The sequence below is a fragment of the Pseudophryne corroboree genome, chromosome 5 (genome assembly GCF_028390025.1).
Source record: "Pseudophryne corroboree isolate aPseCor3 chromosome 5, aPseCor3.hap2, whole genome shotgun sequence".
In the NCBI taxonomy this organism is placed as follows: domain Eukaryota; kingdom Metazoa; phylum Chordata; class Amphibia; order Anura; family Myobatrachidae; genus Pseudophryne; species Pseudophryne corroboree.
In genome coordinates this window covers 606,438,392-606,463,388 of record NC_086448.1, presented here as the reverse complement: position 1 = coordinate 606,463,388, position 24,997 = coordinate 606,438,392, and the positions used below count along the sequence as shown (strand labels likewise).

The 24,997-nt window shown below is 40.8% G+C and overlaps 1 protein-coding gene across 6 annotated transcripts in view; it reads right to left on the bottom strand.

Annotated features, from left to right (window-relative positions):
- PIEZO2 (piezo type mechanosensitive ion channel component 2) overlaps positions 1 to 24,997 on the bottom strand; it is a 648,659-nt gene that overhangs the window by 179,353 nt on the left and 444,309 nt on the right. For all 6 annotated transcript variants that reach the window (XM_063923449.1, XM_063923453.1, XM_063923452.1 and 3 more), the window contains exon 5: positions 5,263 to 5,425. In XM_063923449.1, coding sequence (XP_063779519.1) covers positions 5,263 to 5,425 — 163 coding nt within the window. The remainder of the gene's footprint in view (positions 1 to 5,262; positions 5,426 to 24,997) is intronic.

Below are 24,997 nucleotides of genomic sequence, written 5' to 3'. Positions count from 1 at the left end.
CTTCTCAATTTTGGCCACTGGATTTAAAGTGGCAACAATATTAAATGCTAAACCACTGAAAACTTTCATCTATCTCTTTGTGTCATCCCCTTAGGGTCCTAACTGAAGAAAACTGGGTTTATCCCTTTGTGGTTAACCCTTTCAGAAATAGGGTGAAAATATTTAACTACAGTAATTTGTATGCAGATCCTAAGTTTATCAAAGGTCTGTCAAAAAATTCCTCTCTGGCCGATACTGACAATATATAGTATATTGGGCCGGATGTACTGACGCCTGAGTTTGGTGGCTGTGCAGTCACTCACAAGGCCTCCCTCACTGTCGCCGAAATCGGGCACCATTACACCCGGCCAATTGTGTTATTTATGCCATTAGCTGGTATTTTTTGGGGTTAGTTTATTTGTCCATTCATTTCTTGCATGCAGTGTACCAATACCTGTTCTTGTGGGAGGGCATTCCACAGTTTCACAGCTCTTACAGTAAAGCTGTGGGAGGTTGAGTAAATTACAGAATGTTAATGGAGTAAAACATAGATGGGCACAAGCTAGGAGACATATGGCCATAAAGCAAGATAACATTGTAATGTGGACATTTCAACAAGCAAAAGCTTTAATATTTTTACATTATTTACAGTATAGTATTTTATAGAACCAAATGCATTTGGATATATGTGCAAACACTACTGATTTCAGGCCTTGCTCCTCATGTAAACCTGGAACTCAGAGACAAGTTCAGGCTTTCCAAACTTCCACTTCATGTTTCATGCATTCCCTTTCCTCCTCAATTATCTGAATGAATAAGCTACTCTGTGTGATGTATTTAATTAGATATACTTTATAAAACACACAACAAAAAGAATGTGGAAGCAATGTAGGCAGGTGATCTTTACCAGACTGCCTGCGCTCTATCCACCAGTAATTCAGCTGCTGATGTAAATAATTTATTCTTCACAATACTGCAAATCAGTAGATTTACTTAGAAATCAAGTTTAATTTTTTTTAGCAGTATTCAATAATAAATTACAAAGCTCCTTCCGTAATAAGTGTTGGCAGTAGTTGGGACATGAGGCCCCTGTATAGGAGGTTCTAGCATTTAGACAGTCTCTATACAACCTGTTGGTAGTAGGATGGGGTCTCTGTACAACAGGTGGCTGACAGTTGGAGTCTTCCTGTGCAACAGATGGATTTTATTTGGGGCAGGGGTTCTATGCAACAAATGTGTGGCAAATAGTGGTCTCTGTACAACTGGGGCTGTTTTGTGCGACTTGCAAATGGTGGGTATTTGCAATGTGCGGAATATTTTTCTGCAACATCCTGTTTGTAATCCGATTGTATTTCTCTATGATATTTGCAATGGGAGGGATTTCTTCTCAATGGTCAGTAATGGGCTATATATGTCTGGTGAATTAGACCTATTTGCTGGAAAAGAGGATGGCAGGAGCATTTGCAGGAGATTTTGGGATGGTAGGTGGCACATACCGCAGGAATCAAATCTTCAACTTAGGGGTCTATTTATTAAGCCTTGGATGGAGATAAGGTGGACGGAGATAAAGTACCAGCCAATCAGCTCCTAACTGCCATGTAACAAGCTGGGTTTGAAAAATTACAGCAGCTGGTTGGCTGGTACTTTATCTCCATTCAAGGCTTAGTAAATAGACCCCTAAATTTATTACATTAAGACTTTATTAATTTGGGACTCGAGGGCCAGCATATGAATCATACTTACCCACTCTCCCTGAACATCCAGAAGTACCCAAAAACTTTAACAATTTACAGTTCATAGACACAGTTCATATAGACAATTATCAGCATTATTCTGCGAGGGGATGAGGCCTAAAGACAAGAAGTGCGCTGCTCCATTCCCATCAGCTGCATCTCCCCAGCCAGCACTCTCTCAGAGGGGAGAAAATAAATGTATGCAAGTATCTCTTCAATGAATCTTAATGTTGGGAGACTTCCAGTATTACATAAAGTATTTGTGTGTATGTGTTTAACCTTTTATAATAGAAACACAGCTACACCATGGAGCAATACAGAGGTAAAAAAGAATGTCCCTATAAAAGGATTGGTGCCAAATTAAATTATTTTGGGAGTGTCATACCCTTTTTTGCATGGCAAGGAAAACCTCAGAAAATGTGCCCTCTCATTTCTTTAATCTCACTAGGGTGTGTTATATTCTGTAGACATTCAGCATGTCGACATGATTGTAATGTCAACATGCAGCATTCATCACTGATAAAATGTTGCTATGATTAGAATGTTAACAAAATATCCCTGGGGGTCAAGTTGTGACTTACCTGGTACGGTGGTCTGACAGCTCTGGCGGGGTCTTCTAGAAACGCTGGTGACATCCTGATGACATCCGGTGGATCTTGGTGGCATTGGCGTTTCTATCATGGGTGTAATGGGTCGGGGGTGACCCACACCGCATACACTGCACCCATGTTGTTTTAATACTTACTTTTCTGGAGTCCCGCGATGGGCGCTGCAGACATGGCAAAAATCACATCCAAAATAGCTGCCGCACATGTGCAATCTGAACTTTGTCTCCAGACCATGACTGGCGCCATGTTTCCAGAGATCTGAACATGCGCAGTAGACTCCGGCACAATGCCAGATCCTACGATACCGTGGAGAGGAGGGGGTCCACCCAGAGTCTGCATACGGGCCCCCTCCTCTCTTAAAACGCCCCTACTTATGGGTCTTCCTGCGTTGAGTTTGGCTAACACATAACCCTAAGCCTCCCCCTAATGCCTAACCCTAATCTCTTCCTCCCTAGCTTAACCTTAACTCTCCATCCACTGTCTAACTCTTACCCTCTCCTCCCATAGCCTACTCCTATCCCTCTGCTGTCACAGCCTCTGGTCTCTGAAGGATGTCGACATTTCACCTGTTTACATTGTGAACATGTCAATATTCTGCAGATGCAGAATACGCTTTGACTACTCCTACTAGAACTTTTTCCCTCTGTAAATGTATGCACTGCCACAGTACTGGCATCTTGATCAGTAAACCCCTTGTAAACCCCTTGTTTTCACATCTTTTATCACTTCTGAGAACACCTTCTATCAAGATTAGTTGATGGTTTAATCCTGTGCTGGAGCCCATAGAGAGTGTTATATTCTATATATTATACACTGTTTTGATAAACGGGCCAAATCTTACTTTAAAAGAAACATACAGACAGAGAGCCTAATTCAGACCTGATTTCGCACAGCAACCGATCAGGTCTGAACTGCGCATGCCAGACAGCCGACGGCCGTCTCAGCCCTGCGATCGTCTCTGCCTGATTGACAGGCAGATGCGGTCACTGGGCGGGAAGGGGGCTGGCCACGGCGGCTGCGTGACGTCACACGCAGTCGCTGCGACCTGGACAGTGACGAGTAGCTCCCTGCCAGCAAGGCAGGGAGCTACTCTTCAAGTACAAAAGCAGAGCTGCTGTGCGATGCTTTTGTACTTGTGCGGCGGGGTAGGGCCAGACATGTGGGGTGGACTAGCCCTGTGCTGGGAGTCCCCTCGCATGTCAGGGAAACTGATCGTAGATGTGCTAAGTTTAGCACATCTATGATCAGGTCTGAATTAGGCCCAGAGAGCAGTCAGCTACAAGAAGAAATCATCATCTCAAGCCATTAACTCAGCGTATTCCCCCATTAAAGTTCTTCATAAACTGAAGCGATTCCAATGTTTTTATAATGCATTTCTACTCTAATTATTGTACTTTTAAATGTGTGTGCCCTGTCGTACTGTACATTTGTGACTCACTCTATTTATCTATGAGTATCTATCTACTTTAGTTATCTAAAGTATAACTATCTACAGTATCTATCCTTAAAAATTATTGTACAATACAACAAAGGAATATTTTAATTTCAGTCTCTCGACTTAAAGGTGTCTGTCCCAATTCGGATTAATTTTCTTGGATTATAGCTTCTACCCATTGAGTCCTTCTGATTCTTTGCACGTGCGCTAGATATTTTTCAGGTGGAAGAGCCCACTGACATCTACACATGTGGCTTACTCCAGTTTTAAACTGCCCCTGCTCTAGTAACAGTGGTGTGTTCATATAAATGCTGAGTATTGTGGCTGCAGCTTAATAAATAGATCTCTTTGGCACTGATTGAAAGGGAATGAAATTCCATAATGTATGTATTGAATAGCAATATGTTTAGATGCACACAAGGTATTAATCAGCGATTATAATTATGTGTTATACCGAAGCAGACTTTTAATATGCCAGATAGTATGCCTGCATCCACGTCATTACCACCTTATCCGTTGCACTCTTGGAACTAACTTCCCTCTAGGCACTTTTATTAGGATTTTTTAATGTAAAGCAGGTGAATAGGGCTGGAAAGGGTCCCAGACCCAAGAGTGCAACACAAGCTGCATAATATAGAGAAGTTCATGTCACCGCTGCAAGTGAAGATAAAACCTTTTTGTTAGAAATCATTGATTTATTACAGTATTTGCAGGAGTTTAGCAAATAACTGTACAGAAAACTATTAAAATAATGTACATAGAAAATGCTATAAAATGTTTCATAGGCAAAGTGCGTCCAGTAGGGTTGTGGGGAAGCAGATGAGAAACCTGTTAAAAAGTCCTTAGTTCTTTTAACCAAAATGATCTAGATATGAAATATGACATTGATGCATTATACAGTATGACACAAAAACTCCCTTATGTTATTGATTATTAATAATTGGATATAGAATAACCATTATGAATTTGTTTAGGGTAAATACCTCAATTTCATACATATACAATTCTGCACATTGTAAACCTTCTTTTGAAGGCTTGCCTACTAGATAATGCCTGATTCAAAGATTCAAAGATTCAAAGATTTATCAGCATTCTACTAAATTTACATATATGTTTAAAGTCAAGATAAGGTTATAGCAACAACATATCCCACCAAGATAGCCTGTAGGAATGCATACAGTACAGTACAGCTAACTACTTAAAAAGACAGGAATATTTCACTCACCGATCAATTTTAAGAGAGCAAACATTTTTGTTCAAAATAGTTAGAAAGTCATATTACATTAAAAACAATATAAATTAAAATCCACTATTAGTACATATGAAGTTGCATGTTTCTGACTATGCAGAGGTTTTATTGTAGACACTCTGGGGACAATTTATTCATAAATGGGAATAGGGTTCCAATGAGGGGCGGATCCAGAACAAAATGACAGGGGTGGGGCAGAACCATGACAGGGAAAGGCATGCGCTCCTGAAAATATATACAGTACTAAGCCATACATACCAATTCTTCATTTATAAATTGGGTGTTGTATTGTGCATCTTCCTCAGTCAATGCTTTCTGAATAAGTTTCTTGCATACCAGCCAAGTGGCAAAACTGGCAATAAACATCCCGATATCTGGTACAAACACTCGTATACCATTGCCAGCATCTGATCCCTTTACACTGTGGAAACACAAACTATTATTACTTTCTAAACTTGAGATCTGCATTTAACATAGCAAACTAAAAGAAACACCAGTACTGTATGTTACACAAGTTCTGCAGTCAAAGATATACATCTAAACACATAGGGTCTGGTGCAAATCTGAACGCATGCCTGTGTGCTGAGAGTATCTTGCATATAACTGAACCGTGCAAGTATAGCATTCTGATCACTTCTACACTTACAAAACTAGTGATGAAGCGGAGGTGCGAAGAGGCGCTATCACGTAAGCTCAGACATATTTGTGCCTGTTAGGAGGCTCATTTTTGCCCCCAGTATAGGGTAGGTGCATGTATTCACCAATGGTGAAAACTTGTAGCAAATTAGGCATACATGCTAAACACAAAGATACGGATATGTCATGAGATATGTACAGTTCTGGACATACTGTAGGTGAATACATAGATGTTTCATGCACATTTCTGTTGAGCAATGTACCCCCGATATACTTCTTACTCTGCACCAGGCATCTTAGTTTTTCAGGTATTAAACTTTTTTTCCACTAATTTTACTAAAGCTCCATTCATTTTTCAACAATAGTGCTGTAATGTAGAACCCACCTGAGATCAGGCTACATTAATATAATCATGGTACTGCCTTCACCTTACATACTATTATATTTGGGCCAGGATCTCTAACGAAAATATAACTACATATAACATGTTAAAACATATTAACCTCTGTACATTTACAGTACATAGGGCCTAGCGCCGATTCGTCCATTTAGATAACTGTCCAACATGCCACGAGTTTATCATGTGGGACGGGATTCCAGTGACAAGTACCCACACAATTCATACATTTGGGTTTTTTTCAGAAGACTTTGAAATTTTTGGGAAATATCATTAGTTGGCTTATACCTTCTCACACAGCAAAGACATGCTACCATAATAGTTAAACAAGTGTTTTAGTTTATTGAAATTCCAAAAACACAAACTAAAGATTACATCTTTATTGGTTACCACAACTAATAAATGTGTCGCTCTTGCTTCAGCAGTAAATTAGTTTTCCAAAACATCAAAAATCAGGAATCTACATCAAAATCAGGAATCTACATGCAGGTTTTCATAATAAAGACTACACTAATTTGGAAAATTGGGCGTGGAAAAACATCAAATGTTGGCAACTCTGTATTAATTGATGCCATGATTGGTAAGAGAACTCCTCTTTGTAGTGATGGAGTGAGTTGATGATCACCAGATACTAACAAATAAGAAGGTACATTATTTGTACTCCTGAGTCTATGGTTGCCAAAATTGGGGAGATAGGGAGTTTTCAATTGTCTGTAATGTAGTGACTGAGAGAGGGCAGAGCTTAGTAACATCATCAAGCCCCGCCAGCTTTTAAGTACGTTTTTACCCATTTGAACTCCTGCAGTGATGAGGTACAGTATATGCTGAGAATGAGTCACTCTCATCCTTAGCACTGAAGCAGTTTAAAGACTAAGGGGGGAATTCAAGTGCATGCTGTAATTTACTGCAGGCTATTTGAACCTTTAGTGCTATCCAAGTAGCCTTGAAGACAAACCTATGCTGGCACTGGGACCGGCTGAGATCCTGAAAAAAAAACCAATAAGTGCCCAGTTTTTGTGATCCCAGCCACAAACACACATAGGTCCGGGAACTTATCCCGGATCCCATAAGTTTTCGCCTGAAAATGGGACATTTTCGGAAGAAAAAAAAGGGCTACCATTGAATTTGCCTGTAAAAGCATCTAACAAAAAGTAACAGTAAAAACTTTTTTTTTCTCCCAAAATTATTTTGGAACTGATTGATTTCCCACCTAAGGGAGTCTATTTATTAAATAAATAAATGAATAAATAAATAAATGCCTTTCTCCAGCACTACTATATTTTTATGCCTTTTTACATGCACAGTTTCAATTGAGGCTGCTCTTGCACAGTATTATATAGGCTATCTCTGGATGGTATTATGTTTGCTGCCACTGGAGAAAAGAAGGATCAGACCATTCACTTCCTGCTTTACTGCCAGCTCCCCAGATGCCTATTCTGTGCTCGGCGCATGCCCTCCATCAAGGAAGGTATGATGCATATACAAGACTGCAATAATAAGACAATGTAGGCTCCTTTTCTCCTTGCCAGGATAGACCTTTACTGCAAGAATTTTATTTTTATTCCTAACCTTAATTGAATTTTATAGATTGTAATTTGCAGAGCAGTCTGGGCTACTGTCATTCATTTTATGTTTTCAACAGTGTTATAACTCTTAAAATGTACAGTAACTCTTAACGCTGCAGTTTTTAAAGCACTGACATATATCGTACTGTATTTCAAGACAATCATAGTACAAACACATTACAAGCAATGACAACAAACAGAAGGTAAAATAAACACTGCCCAAATAAGCATAAATGCTAAGAGGTTTGGGGAACAATTAATAGATAAGGTAGCAGAATCATGAATGACAATTGTGGCTACTGGTGCAGAAGGGCATGAGGCTATTGTGAAGCAGAGCTTCATCCACCAACATTAAAGCCTACATTGACAACTGGTATTTCTCTGCCGCTACCAGTGATGTAGTATATTCGAAATAAGTAATGCCAAAAATTGTGGTATCAGCCAGGGGCATAGCCAGAACTTTGTGGGCCCCATAGCAACATTTTGAAGGGTCCTGGCCTTAATGCTTTTAGAGAGACTTCTCACTCAACATAGTAGTGCTCCAGTTCATCTTATACCCCACAGTAGTGCCCTAGTACATATTATGCAGCACATTGCCCCAATTCACATTATGCCACACAGTGACCCTATTGAAATTATACCACACAGTGCCTCCAGTTCACATTATACCACACAGTGCCTCAAGTTTACATTATGCTACACAGTGCCCCCAGCACATATTATGGGGAACATGTACTAAGCTTTGGTAGAGATAGTGGATAGAGTTAAAGTACCAGCCAATGCCATATTACAGGCTGTGTTTCAAAAATGACGTTTAGGATCAGATCTGTTCGTACTTTATCACCTTCCAAGGTTTAGTACATCTGCCCCTAGGCCAGACTGTAGTGTCCCAGTTAGTATTGGTAGACAACTTGGTAATTACATAGATGACCTTAGTGCAGTTGAATCAGGCCCCCTAAGCCTCTGGGCCCCATTGCAACATCACTCCAGTACTCACTATAGCTATACACATGGTGACAGCTGCTGTCACCGTGGAAGTTACGGAGATCACAAAAGGAGGAAAAGAAATGGCAACACCAATGACAGAACATACTGGGTCCAGCAGCTGAACTTAGGAAGAATCCCAGTAGATCTTCTACAGAAACATCCTTGGTTTGATGAAGGTCCTCTGAACTACTCTGCAATCTCCAAATGCCTTCTCAATATGTAGAATTTCTTCTCAATTCCTTCTACATATAATTAATATACATGAAAAGATGCTCATACAGGAGGTAGCATACAGTACTGATATAAATAAAGTAATAAACCATCTTGGAAATTCATTTGTATGTCATCACGTCATGCCTGTCAGTGCTTCATTACTGAAAGCACTTAAAGGACTAGAAGTGATGCAATATAAAATGTGGATTAGTAGGACACAGCATATTATACTGTATATATAAATGTAACTTTAATAATTACTGTTACTGATAGTGTATATTATTTGGATCTGATAATTAAATATGATCAGGGCTTTGTGTATGGCACCCATATCGTAGTACGGATTTGTTGCTTTAGTTGTTCTGCGTTGGAGATTCCAAACATGAAAATAGACCTTTATAATGAATTTCAAATCATCTTTTCTAAAACAGTTGGTAAAATAGAAAGTGTCCCTATATCCTCTAATCCATTTGGCACTGCGCATGGGAATATGACAAGGATATGTGTAGGTGCTTGAGTGATAATGCACATCCTCACTCCACAATTAGAACTAAGGAAATGACACATCTATCCTGTCAAAACATTCAGTGAAACTTTGTTTTATACAATATTCAATTAAGTTTCAGCACTGTTTAATACATGTATTTTACATAAAATGTTTGGGAAAAAAACAAGCCCATTTGCAGCACATTCTGAGTCTGCTGGTCTTTGTAAAGTTCTAGTTCAAGTGTGCCTTATTTTTGGTCAAGTGCTTAAAAACTAAAATGTTTCACTATTTAAAAAAAGCTTCCTCTAAGTAGAGCTACTGTAGCTGATATTAATGTGTCATCCTCCATATATAGACTGTAACATTTTTACAGAATTAGGACACTATTTTACATTTAAGGTCAATTTGTTTATTAAGAGAATGGGAGCTGTCAGTATCTGGGCAGGGCTTTAATGCAAGAAAATTATCCCTCAATATGTCATATACTCCCTGCAATCTGTATTTTACCATTCCCTGGAAAATCACACACCTGGCATCAGCACAGTGTACAAGAAACAATGGGCCTAATTCAAATAAAAAATAATAAAAAATAATAAAGCAGACAGTATTTAGCCTGTACAGAAACAAAATAACCTACCCAAATCTAACTCTCTCTGCAAATGTTATATCTGCCACACAGTAGCGGATCTTGCCACGGGCAAGCAGGACTTTTGCCCGGGACGCCCCCTTCTGGAGGGCGCAGGGCGCCATCTGGAGGGCGCCGCACCAGGGCAAGATCCGCTGCTGCTGTGTGCCCCCCGCTGTCCGCTGTCCCCCCCCCCCTCTGCCGCTGGCCGCTGCCCCCCGCTGCCGCTGCCGCAGTGAAGGGAAACTAGTCTAGTTTCCCTTCGTGGAGAGGTCCTTTACTGCACAGCAAAGGTCCTCACAAAGTAGTTCCCTTCGTGGAGAGGACCTTTGCTGTGCGGTGCGCGATGACGCGCACAGCACATCATTTCAGTCTGTACAGGGGGTGGAAATTACCACGCCCCCTGTACGAAGCCACGCCCCCTATTGTCGTCCGGGGCGCACAGAGCCCCAGACCCGGCCCTGCTGCCACACCTGCAGTGCACATGGGGGTAATTCCAAGTTGATCGCAGCAGGAATTTTGTTAGCAGTTGGGCAAAACCATGTGCACTGCAGGGGAGGCAGATATAACAAGTGCAGAAAGAGTTAGATTTGGGTGGGTTATTTTATTTCTGTGCAGGGTAAATACTGGCTGCTTTATTTTTACAATGCAAATTAGATTACAGATTGAACACACCACACCCAAATCTAACTCTTTCTGCACATGTTAAATCTGTCTCCCCTGCAGTGCACATGGTTTTGCCCAACTGCTAACAAAATTCCTGCTGCGATCAACTTGGAATTACTCCCATAGTTTTGCCCAACTGCTAACAAATTTGCTGCTGCGATCAACTCTGAATTATCCCCAATAGTATGTTTCTTCAAGGGCTATATACAACCTTATTATGTTCCCTATGAATATGTACAGAAAATCATAACTAGTTTAGTGACTTTATTATTACATAGCTGCTGTTTATGAAAAATAGCCGATCTTATAGAGCTCATCGCTAATCATTACTTGATTTTAACGAGGCCATTAAATTATTTTAAAATTGCAACAATTATGTTATAAATTGTCAGGTCTTTGTCCTTAATCTTCTACTGATTAACCATACCTTCTAATCTTAAGAATTACTATGTGTACTATGACAGTTTCTTTTTGTATTACTACTTTATTTTAAAAATCTGTTTTGTATTTTTATTTTCAATATGTCTATATGTTATTCCCATGTTTCACCCTTAAGGATTGTGCATCTTTGACATATAAAAAAAAACATTTTAGAATGTTCTGTCTTTGTGATCTTAAATAATATATGTGCCGCATTGGCTTGTTTGGTTTAGTATTCATTAACTGTTTAAATTGCTGTTAAATTTTGAATCCAGTTTGATTGAAATCAGGGACTTAAGACCTACTTATAGTGTCAGCGCTTGAAGAACACTTTAGTATATAAGACTGCCAATACAAGGCATTAGGGGGATTATTTGTAATTTTTAGACAGACCAGGTGGTTTTGTTTTAATTAACTCTTTTACTCCCAGATGTCGGCCATCCCTGTACGGATGGCGTAGTGGTTAGCATTACTACCTCACAGAGGTCATGGGTTCAATTCCCACCATGGCCCTAACTGTGCGGAGTTTGTATATTCTCCCCGTACTTGCGTGGGTTTTCTCCGGGTACTCCTGTTTCCTCCCACAATCCAAAAATATACTGGTAGGTTAATTGGCTCCCAACAAAATTAACCCTAGCGTTAATTTTTCTGTGTGTATATGTGATAGGGAATATAGATTGTAAACTCCACTGGGGCAGGGACTGATGTGAATGTGCAAATATTCTCTGTAAAGCACTGCGGAATATGTGTGCGCTATATATAAATAACTGGTAATAAATAAATAATAATAATAATAATAATCCCCAAGTGGGTTTGATAGTAACTGTGGTACAGATTACAGCATAATGAATGTTCTACCAGACTACTTCAAGAGACAATCCAAAACAGCAACTAACTGACCAGACTTCTCTCAAGTTACTGTATAGAAGACTCCATACTGTAGGGATTAGCAATGACATCTTGAGAAAATTGCTGTGCTACACAATCAGTTTTTTTACTAACACATTTACTAACAAATATATGTCTACCAATTACTAGCAAGACGGAGATTAAGAACAATTGCCTGACTGACTGTTATGGTTTAGTGGAGAATTGATTTGTTGTCTGCTTGACAGGCTTAGTTTCCACTAAATTATATATTTACGTATATATTCTTTGAACAGCATTTTGTGGTATCTTCACTATAATACTAATCAGCTCCTTTGGATTTCAGTATCATTTGTATGCTGATGATACTCAAATCTACCTATCCTCCCCAGATTTGTCACCACCAGTATTGACTCGTGTCACTGGATGCCTGTCTGCCATTTCATCTTGGATGTCATCTCGCCACCTCAAACTCAACATTTCCAAAACCGAATTAATTATTTTCCCACCAGCTAAGAGTAGTTACCAACCTGATATCTCTATAACTGTTGACAATGCAACTATCCACCCCACCCCACAAGCTCGTTGCCTAGGTGTCACCCTTGACTCTGAACTGTCCTATGTTCCACACATTCAATCTGTCTCTAAATCATGTTACATGCACCTTAAAAACATATCCAAAATACGCCCTTATCTTACACAAGACACTGCAAAAACTCTAATCCATGCACTCATCATCTCCCGCATTGATTATTGTAATAGTCTCCTTACTGGTCTTCCCAAACATAGGCTATCACCACTTCAATCCATTTTAAATGCAGCTGCGAGGCTAATCTTCCTCGCCAGACGTTCTTCATCTGCTGATCCGCTCTGTCAGTCCCTCCATTGGTTACCGGTATTCTACCGTGTCAAATATAAAATACTTTTACTTACATACAAGGCTATTAACCAAACTGTACCATCATACATCTCCTTACTCATCTCAAAATGTCTCCCTACCAGACCTCTCCGCTCTGCACAAGATCTGCGTCTCTCATCCACATGTATTACCTGTTCCCACTCAAAATTACAGGACTTTACCCGAGCTTCACCCACTCTGTGGAATGCACTCCCACGCACAATAAGAGTCTCCTCTAGTCTCCAAACCTTTAAACGTTCTCTGAAAACTCATCTCTTCAGACAAGCCTACCAAATTTCAGACCCACACACATAACCTTCACAGCTTCCCTATCAAGTTACATCCCCTCTGTACAGTCCACATAAACTCACATTTTGTCTTCTGTCAAAGTCGAAAAATATCATGATTCACTATTGCCTTGTACTAACCCCAATGCACGTGCCCGCTGCTCGTGCACCGACTCCCCCGTGTGTACGCATCCCCTCAGGTTGCGTAAGGGACGCTCCGACGTCGCCTGCGCACGGAGATGTGTATTTACGGCGGTGTTTGTGAGCGACTAGCGAGTGACTCGATCGCAACATATTTAACCTTTATAGTGCGTTTTGTAGATAATATTCCCCTTAATAATGTCTGCAAGTATGTTTAGTGTAAATGGTTCAGGGACTTGGGAATTCCTCTTTGCATGAAACGAAGGGTCTGTCAAAGGTTGAACAGTGGTGTCTAGTACCTAACTGAAGAGTATTTTATTAGAAACAATCCGGTGTTGGTTAGGAAGAGATTAATCGCTCCTGCGTATAGTTATGTTTAAAAGAAGTTTATAGACATTTACAGTATTTGCAGTTCATTATCCATGCGGCGGGAATCCTGAGGATACCTCCCATCTGAGCAGTTTGAAATAGTCACAGCCCACCTGTACGAATCCACCTATGACCTTTTGTTATAATGCAGAGACACATTTCGGTGTCCAATGAACAATGAGATTGTAAAGCCCTTTGTAGTGTACTGTATGTTGTGTATATAAAGGCCACTGTCCCCTGACCGGCCAGTACTCTCTCTCATCAACATTTATCTCTGATAATTGGAGGACTGGATCCGGTTGCGCTAGCGAGTGTTCCCCCGTATGGTATGTTTCTCTGTGGCCACTTTGTTACCCGTTTAATGTAAGCCATTTATTCTTATTCTATGTATTTGTGTTTACGATCGTTCGCTATTGTGTATATTTCTGTTTAGTTATTCTGTTTAGTTATCAATGTTAGGACTGTAGTGTATAAGCTGTAAACTGTTTTCTTTTCCCTTTACTTACAAAATATCGTCTATAAAGGTGTTGGAACCTTAGCAAGTAGTGTGTGTTTTACTAGTTATTATATAGGGTTTCTGAGCGTCTTAATCGCTCCAACAGCTTTCATATGATCAGGGTTAATCAGCGTTACATTGTGGTAATATTACAGTACTAAGGTTTTCAGCATAAGCATACCCTTACAGTGTGTTGTTAACAAGGTTTTCTGTGTGTAATTCAGTGAGCGTCAGCGCCGCTCGTATCCCACTCTCGCGGTACAGCGTCCGCTACGCCAATAGCGTAGCATTACGGTACTCGGGCCGCCTATAGCGTGCTCGATACTAAGCGTAAGCCGTGAGCGAACGTGCTGCTTGTGCGTCTCGACCACGGCCTAGCGTCTGCTACGCTAAGTGCGTACCATTACGGCACCTCGTGCGCCTATTGCGTACATTGTCTATAGTAAGTATATAGCTTAGGTTCAAGGTAAATATTTAGCTTTATCACTTCCAACATTGCTGGGTGATCATATCATATACAACCCATTAAGAACCTAGCAACCTGGGGAACCATTATGTGAAAGGTAGCATCTATCCTTGTGTATCAATGTCTATTTCCCTATAGATTGCAAGCTTGCGAGCAGGGCCTTCCTACCTCTGTCTGTCTGTCTGTCTTTGCCCAGTTTTGTTCTATAATTGTTGTTCTAATTGTAAAGCGCAACGGAATATGCTGCGCTATATAAGAAACTGCTAATAAATAAATAAATAATACAGTAAATCACTTTTCTGTCATGTTGTAAAATAAGTAAAAATAAGTTAAAATAGTTTCTATCATTTTCTGGGGGGAATGGAGGTCAAGGTTATTGGAGTTTTTGGACAGATGAGGCAAAACTGGCCTGTTTTATTTAAAGATGACTTTATTCTTTTAGTTTAAACAATGTCAATTTTAACTTTGAATTATTACTATTAATATGTAATACTGTAGTTGATAATAAAGAGGTAAATACAACTTTCTACACCACCATACCTGAATATTTTTGCTCCATGGGCTGCCCTCCACCCCCTCACTGACTCATCTGTGTCTTTCTGTTCTTCTTTCATTACTTCTCTTCAAATTGTTTACTGCCTTTAGTCAACTGAAGTCCCAGTCATGTAGTGTGCATCTTCAGGGATCCTACAAGTCCCCACCTAGTCTGACACAAGTGCCGTGGGGCAGATGCCATGGTACCCCTTTGTAGTTGCTCCTTAGGCTGCAGCATTGATCTCACTACCCTCGGTACGGTCATGACTTCATGTTATTGTTCTAAGAGAACAGATGATAGGTAGGACCACATCTGATGAACTTTGCAGCTAATAACTGCTACCAAGTGGACAATCACAGATGTTGTATGGCCATGCCTTCTAGCTAATTGCAAACAGCACACAGTAATAAACTATTCTCTTGCCTTCAGTTTCTCTGCACGCTTTAAAGTTTTACTGTTGCCAAATGCTTTTATGTCTAATAAACTGACCTTTTGAAGTAAAATTATTAGTTTACAATAACTTTCTACTTTCTTAGTCATCACTATTAAACTGTTCTTTGCAATACCCAAATAAAATTGCAAATTAAAATACCCAGCCTTTAATAGTAGTAAGCTTAAGTATACCAAATGGCATACAAGGTGTGCTAGTGTGCAAGAGTGTAAAATAACAGTGTGCAAAATAACAGACACTAAATGTAATTAATATATATTTAAAAAAAAATCAACTTCACACCTACTATAGGTCTCCAGTTTATTGCTCATTTTTCTAAGGGCAATATATTAATATACAGACACAGTCACAAGTATTATAAGCTTCAAGCAGCTATGGGTACAACTCTACATGTCTACATGAGCCCTTTTGCCATTGGTTCCCATTATCAACAAACTGTATTTGTAGTTCTGTTAAAGCAGTTAGGATGCTTTACTCTTGTAGAAGCTAACATCCATATATGTAACTGATGACACCTGTAAAGCAATATCTGCATTCAATCTTCTACGTGTTACAGTGAAAGACACAGCCTCTGGAACTTCTGAAAAATGGCAGAAAGGCCTTTGGTCTGAATGGCCGGTCCGGCTGTCAGAATGCCGGGGCATGCAGCTTTGCCTGCTATCGCTAACAAAACCCCTCATGACCATACCCCTTTTCGTGCAGGTGTGTACATGATACCAGGTCCACATATCACCCCCCAATCCATCCCTGAAAGAGGATACCAAGGGGTAAATTTACTACAAGTCAATTTTGGGTCTAGTTAAAATCAACCAAATTAGATCCAATATCCCCCAAATAAAACAACCACAGAGTTTCGATTTAGAAGAGAACATTTACTAACAGTTGATTTTTTTGTTCCATTCTGATTGCGATGAAGCCTTAGTTTCTATTTGAAGGTCTATTTGAAGTTCTAAATGTGTTCTATTCACCCGCAATAGAACCAAAAATGTCACGTACACTGTATTACAACAAACACCTTCATTCCAGTGCTAATTTGCACACCCATGATATTTTAAAATCATTGTTGTGCCTTTCAAAGCCATGATTTATGCAGTCAGAGTGCCCCACATGCTTATTTTCCATGTTTTTTTCTATCATATTGAGGTTTCAGACAATTCCACATGATTTAAAATCAAACTGCTTCTGATGATTCTATTAAAAATAGCAATTTTCAGTAAATGTTTGGTCGATTTTCAAAGCAACTGATAGAAAATGAGCTTTTCCTATTGATGTCTATGGGGAAGTACAGATGATCTATTTGAGGTTCTATTTGTGTGTGAAGTCAAATTTCAGGGGCCCTTGAGTCAGTTTTGCCTTCAGTAAATACCTGATTGTCAAACTTACCACCAATCACCTCAAAATGGACAGGAACAAAAAAAAAAATCAACCCTTAGTAAATTTACCCCCAATAGGGTACAGCATTGCAGTGTCTGGCCAAGAGCATTTGAATGTTAAAAGTGGAGGTGCTTTGTTTACCGCACATAATTAAATACATAAGCACGATTTTCTCCACTTATTTCATGTTTCTACAATGATAAAATAGACTGCGTAAAACAAACAGAACACAAAGCATGAGCTATTGTGTATTTGCTGTGGATTATTTATAATAAGGGCATATGCTGAAACTGGAACGAGGTAGGTTTTAAGGAAACTTGAGGAAAAATTACTTTACAAAGAGGGTAGTGGATAGATTGAATAGCCTCCCATTAGAGGTGGTAGAGGCTATGTCAATAGAACAATTTAAACATGCTTGGGATAGACATAAGAATATCCTTAGAAAGAACTAAGGATCAACTAAGGATAAAATAGGGTTGAGGTTACCAAAAGATAAAAAAGGGCAGGCTAGATAGGCCAAGTGGTTCTTATCTGCTATTAAATTCTATATTTTATATGATATGAAGCTAAGGCACCATAGTGGGTCCAATGTTATTTATTCTAGAGCCATAAGTAGTTTATTATCAAGTCAAAGTTATTTCGACTGTAATCTCCATTGGGGCAAGGACTGATGAGAATGAAAATAATATACTATATAAAATGCTGTATAATGTGTTTGGTGCTATTTAAACAATAACAATAATAATTTATCTGGATGGAATGGCGTGCTTTATATCCGGATAGTGTTTGCATAGGGATTTGTAAACCACAACACTTCTGATGTGGTTTGAGTTTTCAATCTCCAAACCGTAGAATCATAAGTTTGGTCCTGAAAGCTGCATCAGTTGTGTGGCGGTTTGTAAGCTGCACACAAAATTGACTATTAGTAAATCTTATTATAGTATATTTAACAGTATCCTTCAAAGTGTCTGGCATACAGTAGGTAAGTCAATTAGTCATTTCAGACTAGAAGGCGCTGAGATGGTAAATGTCTTAGTACTTACTAGGCTACACAGTATGCCTAGAACTGTAATAGAGCTTCCCATCAGTGCTTCCTTTGAGTTCTTCTCCCAGACATAGATTCTTTCTTTTAGACTGGTTAAGTAATGAGAACTTTGTGTACCTCTCAGACTAAACATGAATGTTTTTTGTTACTCCAACAAACTCTTATTTGACAACCAAATGTTTTTGTTGCAGACTTTGCTCTTCAAATATTTGCAAGACGAAAATATATGAAATGAGTCAGGTAGACGTTTACACATTTTCTTGTTTTATTTTACCGTTTTGCTACAGACTTAACAATTGTCCCAAACAAAATACTGTATTTTGTATACTGGGTCTTCTGCATTCTGTGCAAACCTTTAGTACCTGGGAATAACTATGTACTATATATGCATGCTGCTGAGATTAAGGGCCTTATTTAGGCTGGTTGGCAAACCAAAAAAGTTAGCAACTGGGCAAAACCATGTTGCACTGCAGGTTGGGCAGATGTAACATGTGCAGAGAGATTAGTTTTGGGTAGGGTGTGTTCAAACTGAAATCTAAATTGCAGTGTAAAAATGAAGCAGACAGTATTTACCATGCACAGAAACAATATAACCCACCCAAATCTAACTCTCTCTGCACATGTTACATCTGCCCCACTTGCAGTGCACATGGTTTTTCCCAGTTGCTAACTTTTTTGGTTTGCTAACAAACCTGAATAATCCCCTAAAACAAGAGGTTTACAAGTTATTGAAGAACTATCAAACACTGCTTACAACAGAAACAGACTCTATATTAACCTGGACATATGCATTGTGATATTGCAGCCAATATGGGGGAACTGCCAATATACAGTATCATCGCATATATGGCCCCAAAATTATCACTATGGCAAACAAAAATCGTATTGAAATAAACAGAAACCTTATTGAGCATAGCAGAAAATGCAGTCACAAGATGTCCGATATTGCTTGTGTGCTCGATTACCGTCCGTCCACACTAACATGATGTATTGAAATCAGAAGTGATCCGGCCTCTGAGTGTAGACAGGAATGGCTATATTTGTCCTGATTGGCAACGTAATTTGTGTAACCAAATTTAAGGATGATGACTGTCACTTTAAATGACGATTCAACCTGTGTGTGGCCACCTTTCTATCTATATATTGTGTCCTCTACACATCACCTGTTCCATCCCCAGCTTTACAGAGAATCATTTAGTAATTCACATAAGTGGAGTTTACAATCTATGGGGGTGATTCAGACCTGATCGCGGCTGTGCGTTTTCGCACAGTGGGCAATCAGCATGAGACTGCACACGCGTATGGACTGCAATACGCATGCGCATCGGCCAACAACAGGCATCACCAGTCAGCAACAGACTGGTGCAAAAATGTAATTCGCACAGCCATTCTGATGCTGATTGACAGGAAGAATTTACTGAATGCACCTGTATGCTAGTTTTGGCAGTATAACTTGACCTTAGTATATATACAATATTAGGCATTGATATTTAGCTTGATGTCATGTTTTGTGCATTAAATGAACTGTTAGCCTTTACAGGAGCCTACTATATTTAATAAAGAATTTTCAAATGTTCTTAGGTTATGTTCACATTTATTATAAGTTATCATTTCCTATTCAATGCCACAGTAGGTGACCAGGTATTTTAGCGCTCTAATGTGTTACAGCTATACAAACACTGCATTTTTTACCATGATAACTTGTAATATTTATATGAAATTCACAACAACGTTCATCTTTCATATGCACTTTTCTGTTATTTACTACACCCACTGTAAGACAACATGGACCATTTTAAACAATTCATAATAATCAATTAGTTTTTGCTTTTAGAAAATACATAATGCGAAGCTGTCAAAATGAACTCATGAGTAAAAGGGGTGTTTCAGTGGTCTGAGATAAGATGGTTTTGGCAATGGATGTCCAACAATTTATCAAAATGCATTTAGACTAAGAGTTGTAGTCACTGCCAGTGGTGTTTCCTTTGGCCGTCTCTCTGTTGAGTTAATTTCAACTGCTAATAGCAAAGAATATTTTAACTGGCACATGCGGAATAAATAATTATCCAAATGATAAAGGCCAGACTACAGTTGTTACCATAAGTCTTATTCATTATTTAAAGTTAAGGTAGGATAATTATTTTCTGTTATTTAGAAGCAATTAGATCAACCACAACATGTGACATACTGTGCAATATTTTCTTTTTAGCAAAGAAACATGAGGTTGTAGAAGTAGACTAAATTGATAGCTATAATGACATATTACCATAGAAATAACAAAATAATTCAGGGAGCACATCTATTATAAAAATGTACAGAAAGTTATGTAATTATTGTTAGAGAACCGTGTCCTCCAACACTGTCTCCTATACACTGTATACAACCTGGGCACTAGGACCTGGAAGTACCGGGAGGTGCGACTTCCAACTTGATGATGTAATCGCCGGCCTACTAATCATATGCACGTTGGTGCCATCTATTCTGTGTAGAGTGTCATTCAGGGACGTGCAGTCAGGGGAGGCAATGCCTCCCCTGTCATAATGATTAAAATAATATACAGAAGATATTTATAATACAGATATCATAAATATCTGCTTTGTAGTATTCTAATCATTATTGCTGTGAAAATGCAGCCACATGTAGATGGGAGGCAGCGACAGCGCTGCCTCCCACTGACTATAATAAAGTGTGGGAAGTGGGGGGCGGGCAGGGGGTGGGGCCAAGCCGTGGGCACTAAAAGCCTATTGAAAAAATGAGGAGAAGCGGCACTAGTACATCTGCCTCATTGATGGGGTCGTGCCTTCAACTCACATCAAGGCACGCCCCTGTCAGTGAGGCAGATGTTATTGGACAGCGCTGACAGGGGCAGACTGCCAGGTGATCCACGGGACGGCCATGTTTTCTATGCTCTCCTCTCTTCCCTGGACCTTCACCCAAGAGCCTGTGACACTGTGACACAGATAACCCCTTGGCGCCACAGCTGGGCAGAATATAGATATTGCCAGGGTGCCCTCCTTCAATGGATATACAATCACTATTACTTGCTTGTGTGAATGGCAGCAGTCAGCGCAGGACAAATGCATGCGGCACTCCACGGACTTAGGGGATCATTCTGAGTTGATCGCTAGCTGCCGTTGTTCACAGCGCAGCGATCAGGCTAAAATCGGCATTTCTGCGCATGCGTATGCACGCTCCACATACGGGTACAAAGTCCAGTGTGGTTTTGCACAGGTTCTAGCGAAGCTTTCAGTCGCACGGCACAACGCAGGAAGACTGACAGGAAGGGGGCGTTTCTGGGTGTCAACTGACCGTTTTCTGGGAGTGTTTGGAAAAAACGCAGGCGTGCCAGGGAAAATGCAGGCGTGGCTGGGCGAACGCTGGACAGGTGTGTGACATCAAAAGCCAACTCTCCAACGTTAGAATCAACGCACACGAAGAGTAAGTCCAGGGCTGGTCTTGTTTTGCACAAAATGTTTTTGCAGGCGCTCTGCTGCACAGGCGTTCGCACTTCTGCAAAGCGAAAATACACTCCCCAGTGGGCGGCGACAATGCGTTTGCACAATAAAAACTGCTAGCGAGTGATCAACTCGGAATGACCCCCTTAGTTAGAAAAGCAGTGTATTATTCGTGGTAAAACAACATTCTTGGACCAACGTTTCAATGCCGCGTAGGGCATTTTTGTCAAGGACAAATGGTGGGGAAGCAAAAAGGTGTCTCGCGATGACTGGTGAAATGCCATTCACACAAGCATGTCATAATGTTTGAATATATATATATATATATATATATATATATATACATACACTTTTTTTATACAGGTTGAGTATCCCATATCCAAATATCCGAAATACGGAATATTCCGAAATACGGACTTTTTTGAGCGAGAGTGAGATAGTGAAACTTTTGTTTTTTGATGGCTCAATGTACACTAACTTTGTTTAATACACACAGTTATTAAAAATATTGTATTAAATGACCTTCAGGCTGTGTGTATAAGGTGTATATGAAACATAAATGAATTGTGTGAATATAGACACACTTTGTTTAATGCACAAAGTTATAAAAAATATTGGCTAAAATTACCTTCAGGCTGTGTGTATAAGGTGTATATGTAACATAAATGCATTCTGTGCTTAGATTTAGGTCCCATTGCCATGATATCTCATTATGGTATGCAATTATTCCAAAATACGGAAAAATCCGATATCCAAAATACCTCTGGTCCCAAGCATTTTGGATAAGGGATACTCAACCTGTATATATATATATATATGTGTGTATATATACATACAGTATACACACACACACAGTAGTAAAGGCATTCGGCAAGTCTCCTCTGTCTCGGACCTGCCGCATCCCCCCCCCCCACCACCACCATTTTCAGCCGCTCCTCTGATTGCTGCTGATCCAGCACCTGCCCCTTCTTAATCCTCTATGTCCCTAACCACCCACCCCGCTCCATCTGCCAGCCCCAAACCCCCCTGCACTGTTCCAATGCCAACTCTCATACTTACCCCGTCCTTGTTCCTCTTATGCAGCGCTAGCAAGATGGGGGGTGGCCAATAATTTTGTGCCTAGGGGCGGCCTGACACTTAAATTCACTACTGCTGCAGCTGCTTGGTTGTCCTCCCCTCCAGCTCTGCAGACAAGACCCCCTCTGCTCACCAGCCACTGACCGCTCCCTCCAGCTGCGGGTGTCCCTCGCCCATTACTTGATCTGCCCATCTGAGGCGCATCGTACACGGCTGCTGCAGTTGAAGAGAGCTGCTCCGGGGGGAGAGATGGGGGTTGCCGGCTGTTGCAGGGGCTTAAGAGAGAAGGGTTGTCGGCTGCTGTGGGGGGTGGGGGAGAGAGAAACGTTGCCAGCTGCTGTGGGGGAAAGAGCCGCTGTGGAGGGGGGAGGGGCAGAGGGGGGCTGCCAGCGCTGCTGTATATTGTGGCGGGAGCGTATTTGCCGGCTGGGTGTCAGCTAGTTATGTGGGTTACGTATGCTGTGCAGTGTGGTAGGAGGTGGCAGTGCAGGTGGGCACAGTGGGGCAGGGGGTGACGGTGCAGGTGGGCGCAGTGTGGCAGGGGGTGGTCAGACACACCTCCATGTGTGCCACCCCAGACACTGACCTCACTGCAAGTCACTGGTGTCATGGGCAGGACTACCAATGGTACAGCAGGTGCATCTGAGGACTATGGGGCCCACTGCTGCCCAGACCAGCAATGTCCCCCCCCCCCTCACAGACAATTTTGAGCAATGTCGGAGCAATGAGGATCCTACCTTACCTTAGGGAGGCAGGGCTGACCTAGTGTGTGCCGGACTGATAGAGGAGTCCTGCCACCTATCAGTGCTGATGATCACAGCCACATACTGCCTCTAATTAACAGACAGATGTCCATTTTTTTTCTGATTCACTGCTGTCTGTGAATTAAAGGCAGCTCACTATTGGTGCAACTGGTCCTGTCAGAGTCTGACTGACCGAGTGCCAAAGTGAGGAAAGCACAAGGGGTGGGGTCCCTATCACAGACAGAGCTGAGGCACTGTGTTCCTGCCTCCACTCAGGTACATGGCATGCCCGGTGTTCTCCGCACCACGCAGGACATTGTGCTTGTACCCCTGTCGCCCACTGCCTCTCCTTGTCACCCATTGTCTCTCCCTGTAACCCTCTGCCTGGCCCTGCCTTCCACTGTGCCTCCTCTTGCCTACTGATGTCACCCTATGCCTCTCTATGTCAACCTGTGCTTCCCCCTGCCTTACGCTGTCACCGTCTGACTCTCTCTGTCACCCAGTGTGGCACATTGTGAACTTGTGCTGGGGTGGAAAAGGGGGCCCAAATTATATTTTTGCACATGGGCCCAGTACATAGCTCCCATAGTTGAGACCACATAACACCGTTGTACCTACCGTTGTGTTACTGTTATTAACCCCTGCATTAATGCTGTCACCTGTGTACTTGTTGATACCAATAAATCAGTAACCTGTTTAAGGACTCTCTGTGAGACCTAACACTCACATACAGTATCTAAAGAGCTATCAGTGCAGACAAAGATTTCCTCACAGTGTTCAAATGATAAATATATTCAGGACTACTTAAGCTTGCTTATTACAGTATATGGCTCACAGCCATGTGGAGACTATTTATCAGGCTGGCATCTTATGGCTCCTTCACCTTCTTCTTCCCTGTAATGTGCTACATGGTATATCAAATTTTAATGGTGCTAGATACTCATACTATACAGCATCTTGCTAGCACATCTTCTGCAGTATAATGAGACTGGTAAGGTCCATGGTTGTGCAGGTCAGTAAGCCTGTCAAATGGCCTACATCAGTGTCGGACTGGGGCATGAAGGGCCCACCGGGGAAATGCATTGGTAGGGGCCCATGTTTAGGGGTGTGGCCAGTTGCCACAGAGACTTGGCTAACCATTAGAGAGTGCATGGTCTGTGCCCCTTGGTAAATATATATACTGTAGTAAATACCGCTAGTGCATGCATGATAATTAATAACAGAAATGCACTGTAGAAAATACACCATAGTCCTGTGCAGTATAAGGTAACATATATAATGAGTAATTCAAGTGCACAGTCTGGAACCTGAGCCCTAGAGAAAGAGGTGGGGCCCCAGGTGGTGGGGCCCACCGGTGGTTTCACCTGTTCCCCTGTGGGCCAGTCCAACCCTAGCCTACATAAAGTTTATAGCCAGGAGCTGAGTATTGTTCTGTATGGAGACATAGCACATTCATTTATCTCAACTGAGAAGAATATTCTTCATTTTGAAAGACAAAAATCTGCACGAAAAGTACTTTTAGATAGGATAAATTTAAGCTTTTAATATATTATTAATATATTATATTGTGATTATTATGTTTTCATTATAAACATGACATAATTTATTCATTAATAATGGGGGTCATTCCGAGTTGTTTGCTCACAAGCGGATTTTAGCAGATTTGCTCAAGCTAAGCCGCCGCCTACTGGGAGTGAATCTTAGCATCTTAAAATTGCGAACGATGTATTCGCAATATTGCGATTACACACCTCGAAGCAGTTTTTGAGTAGCTCCAGACTTACTCGGCATCT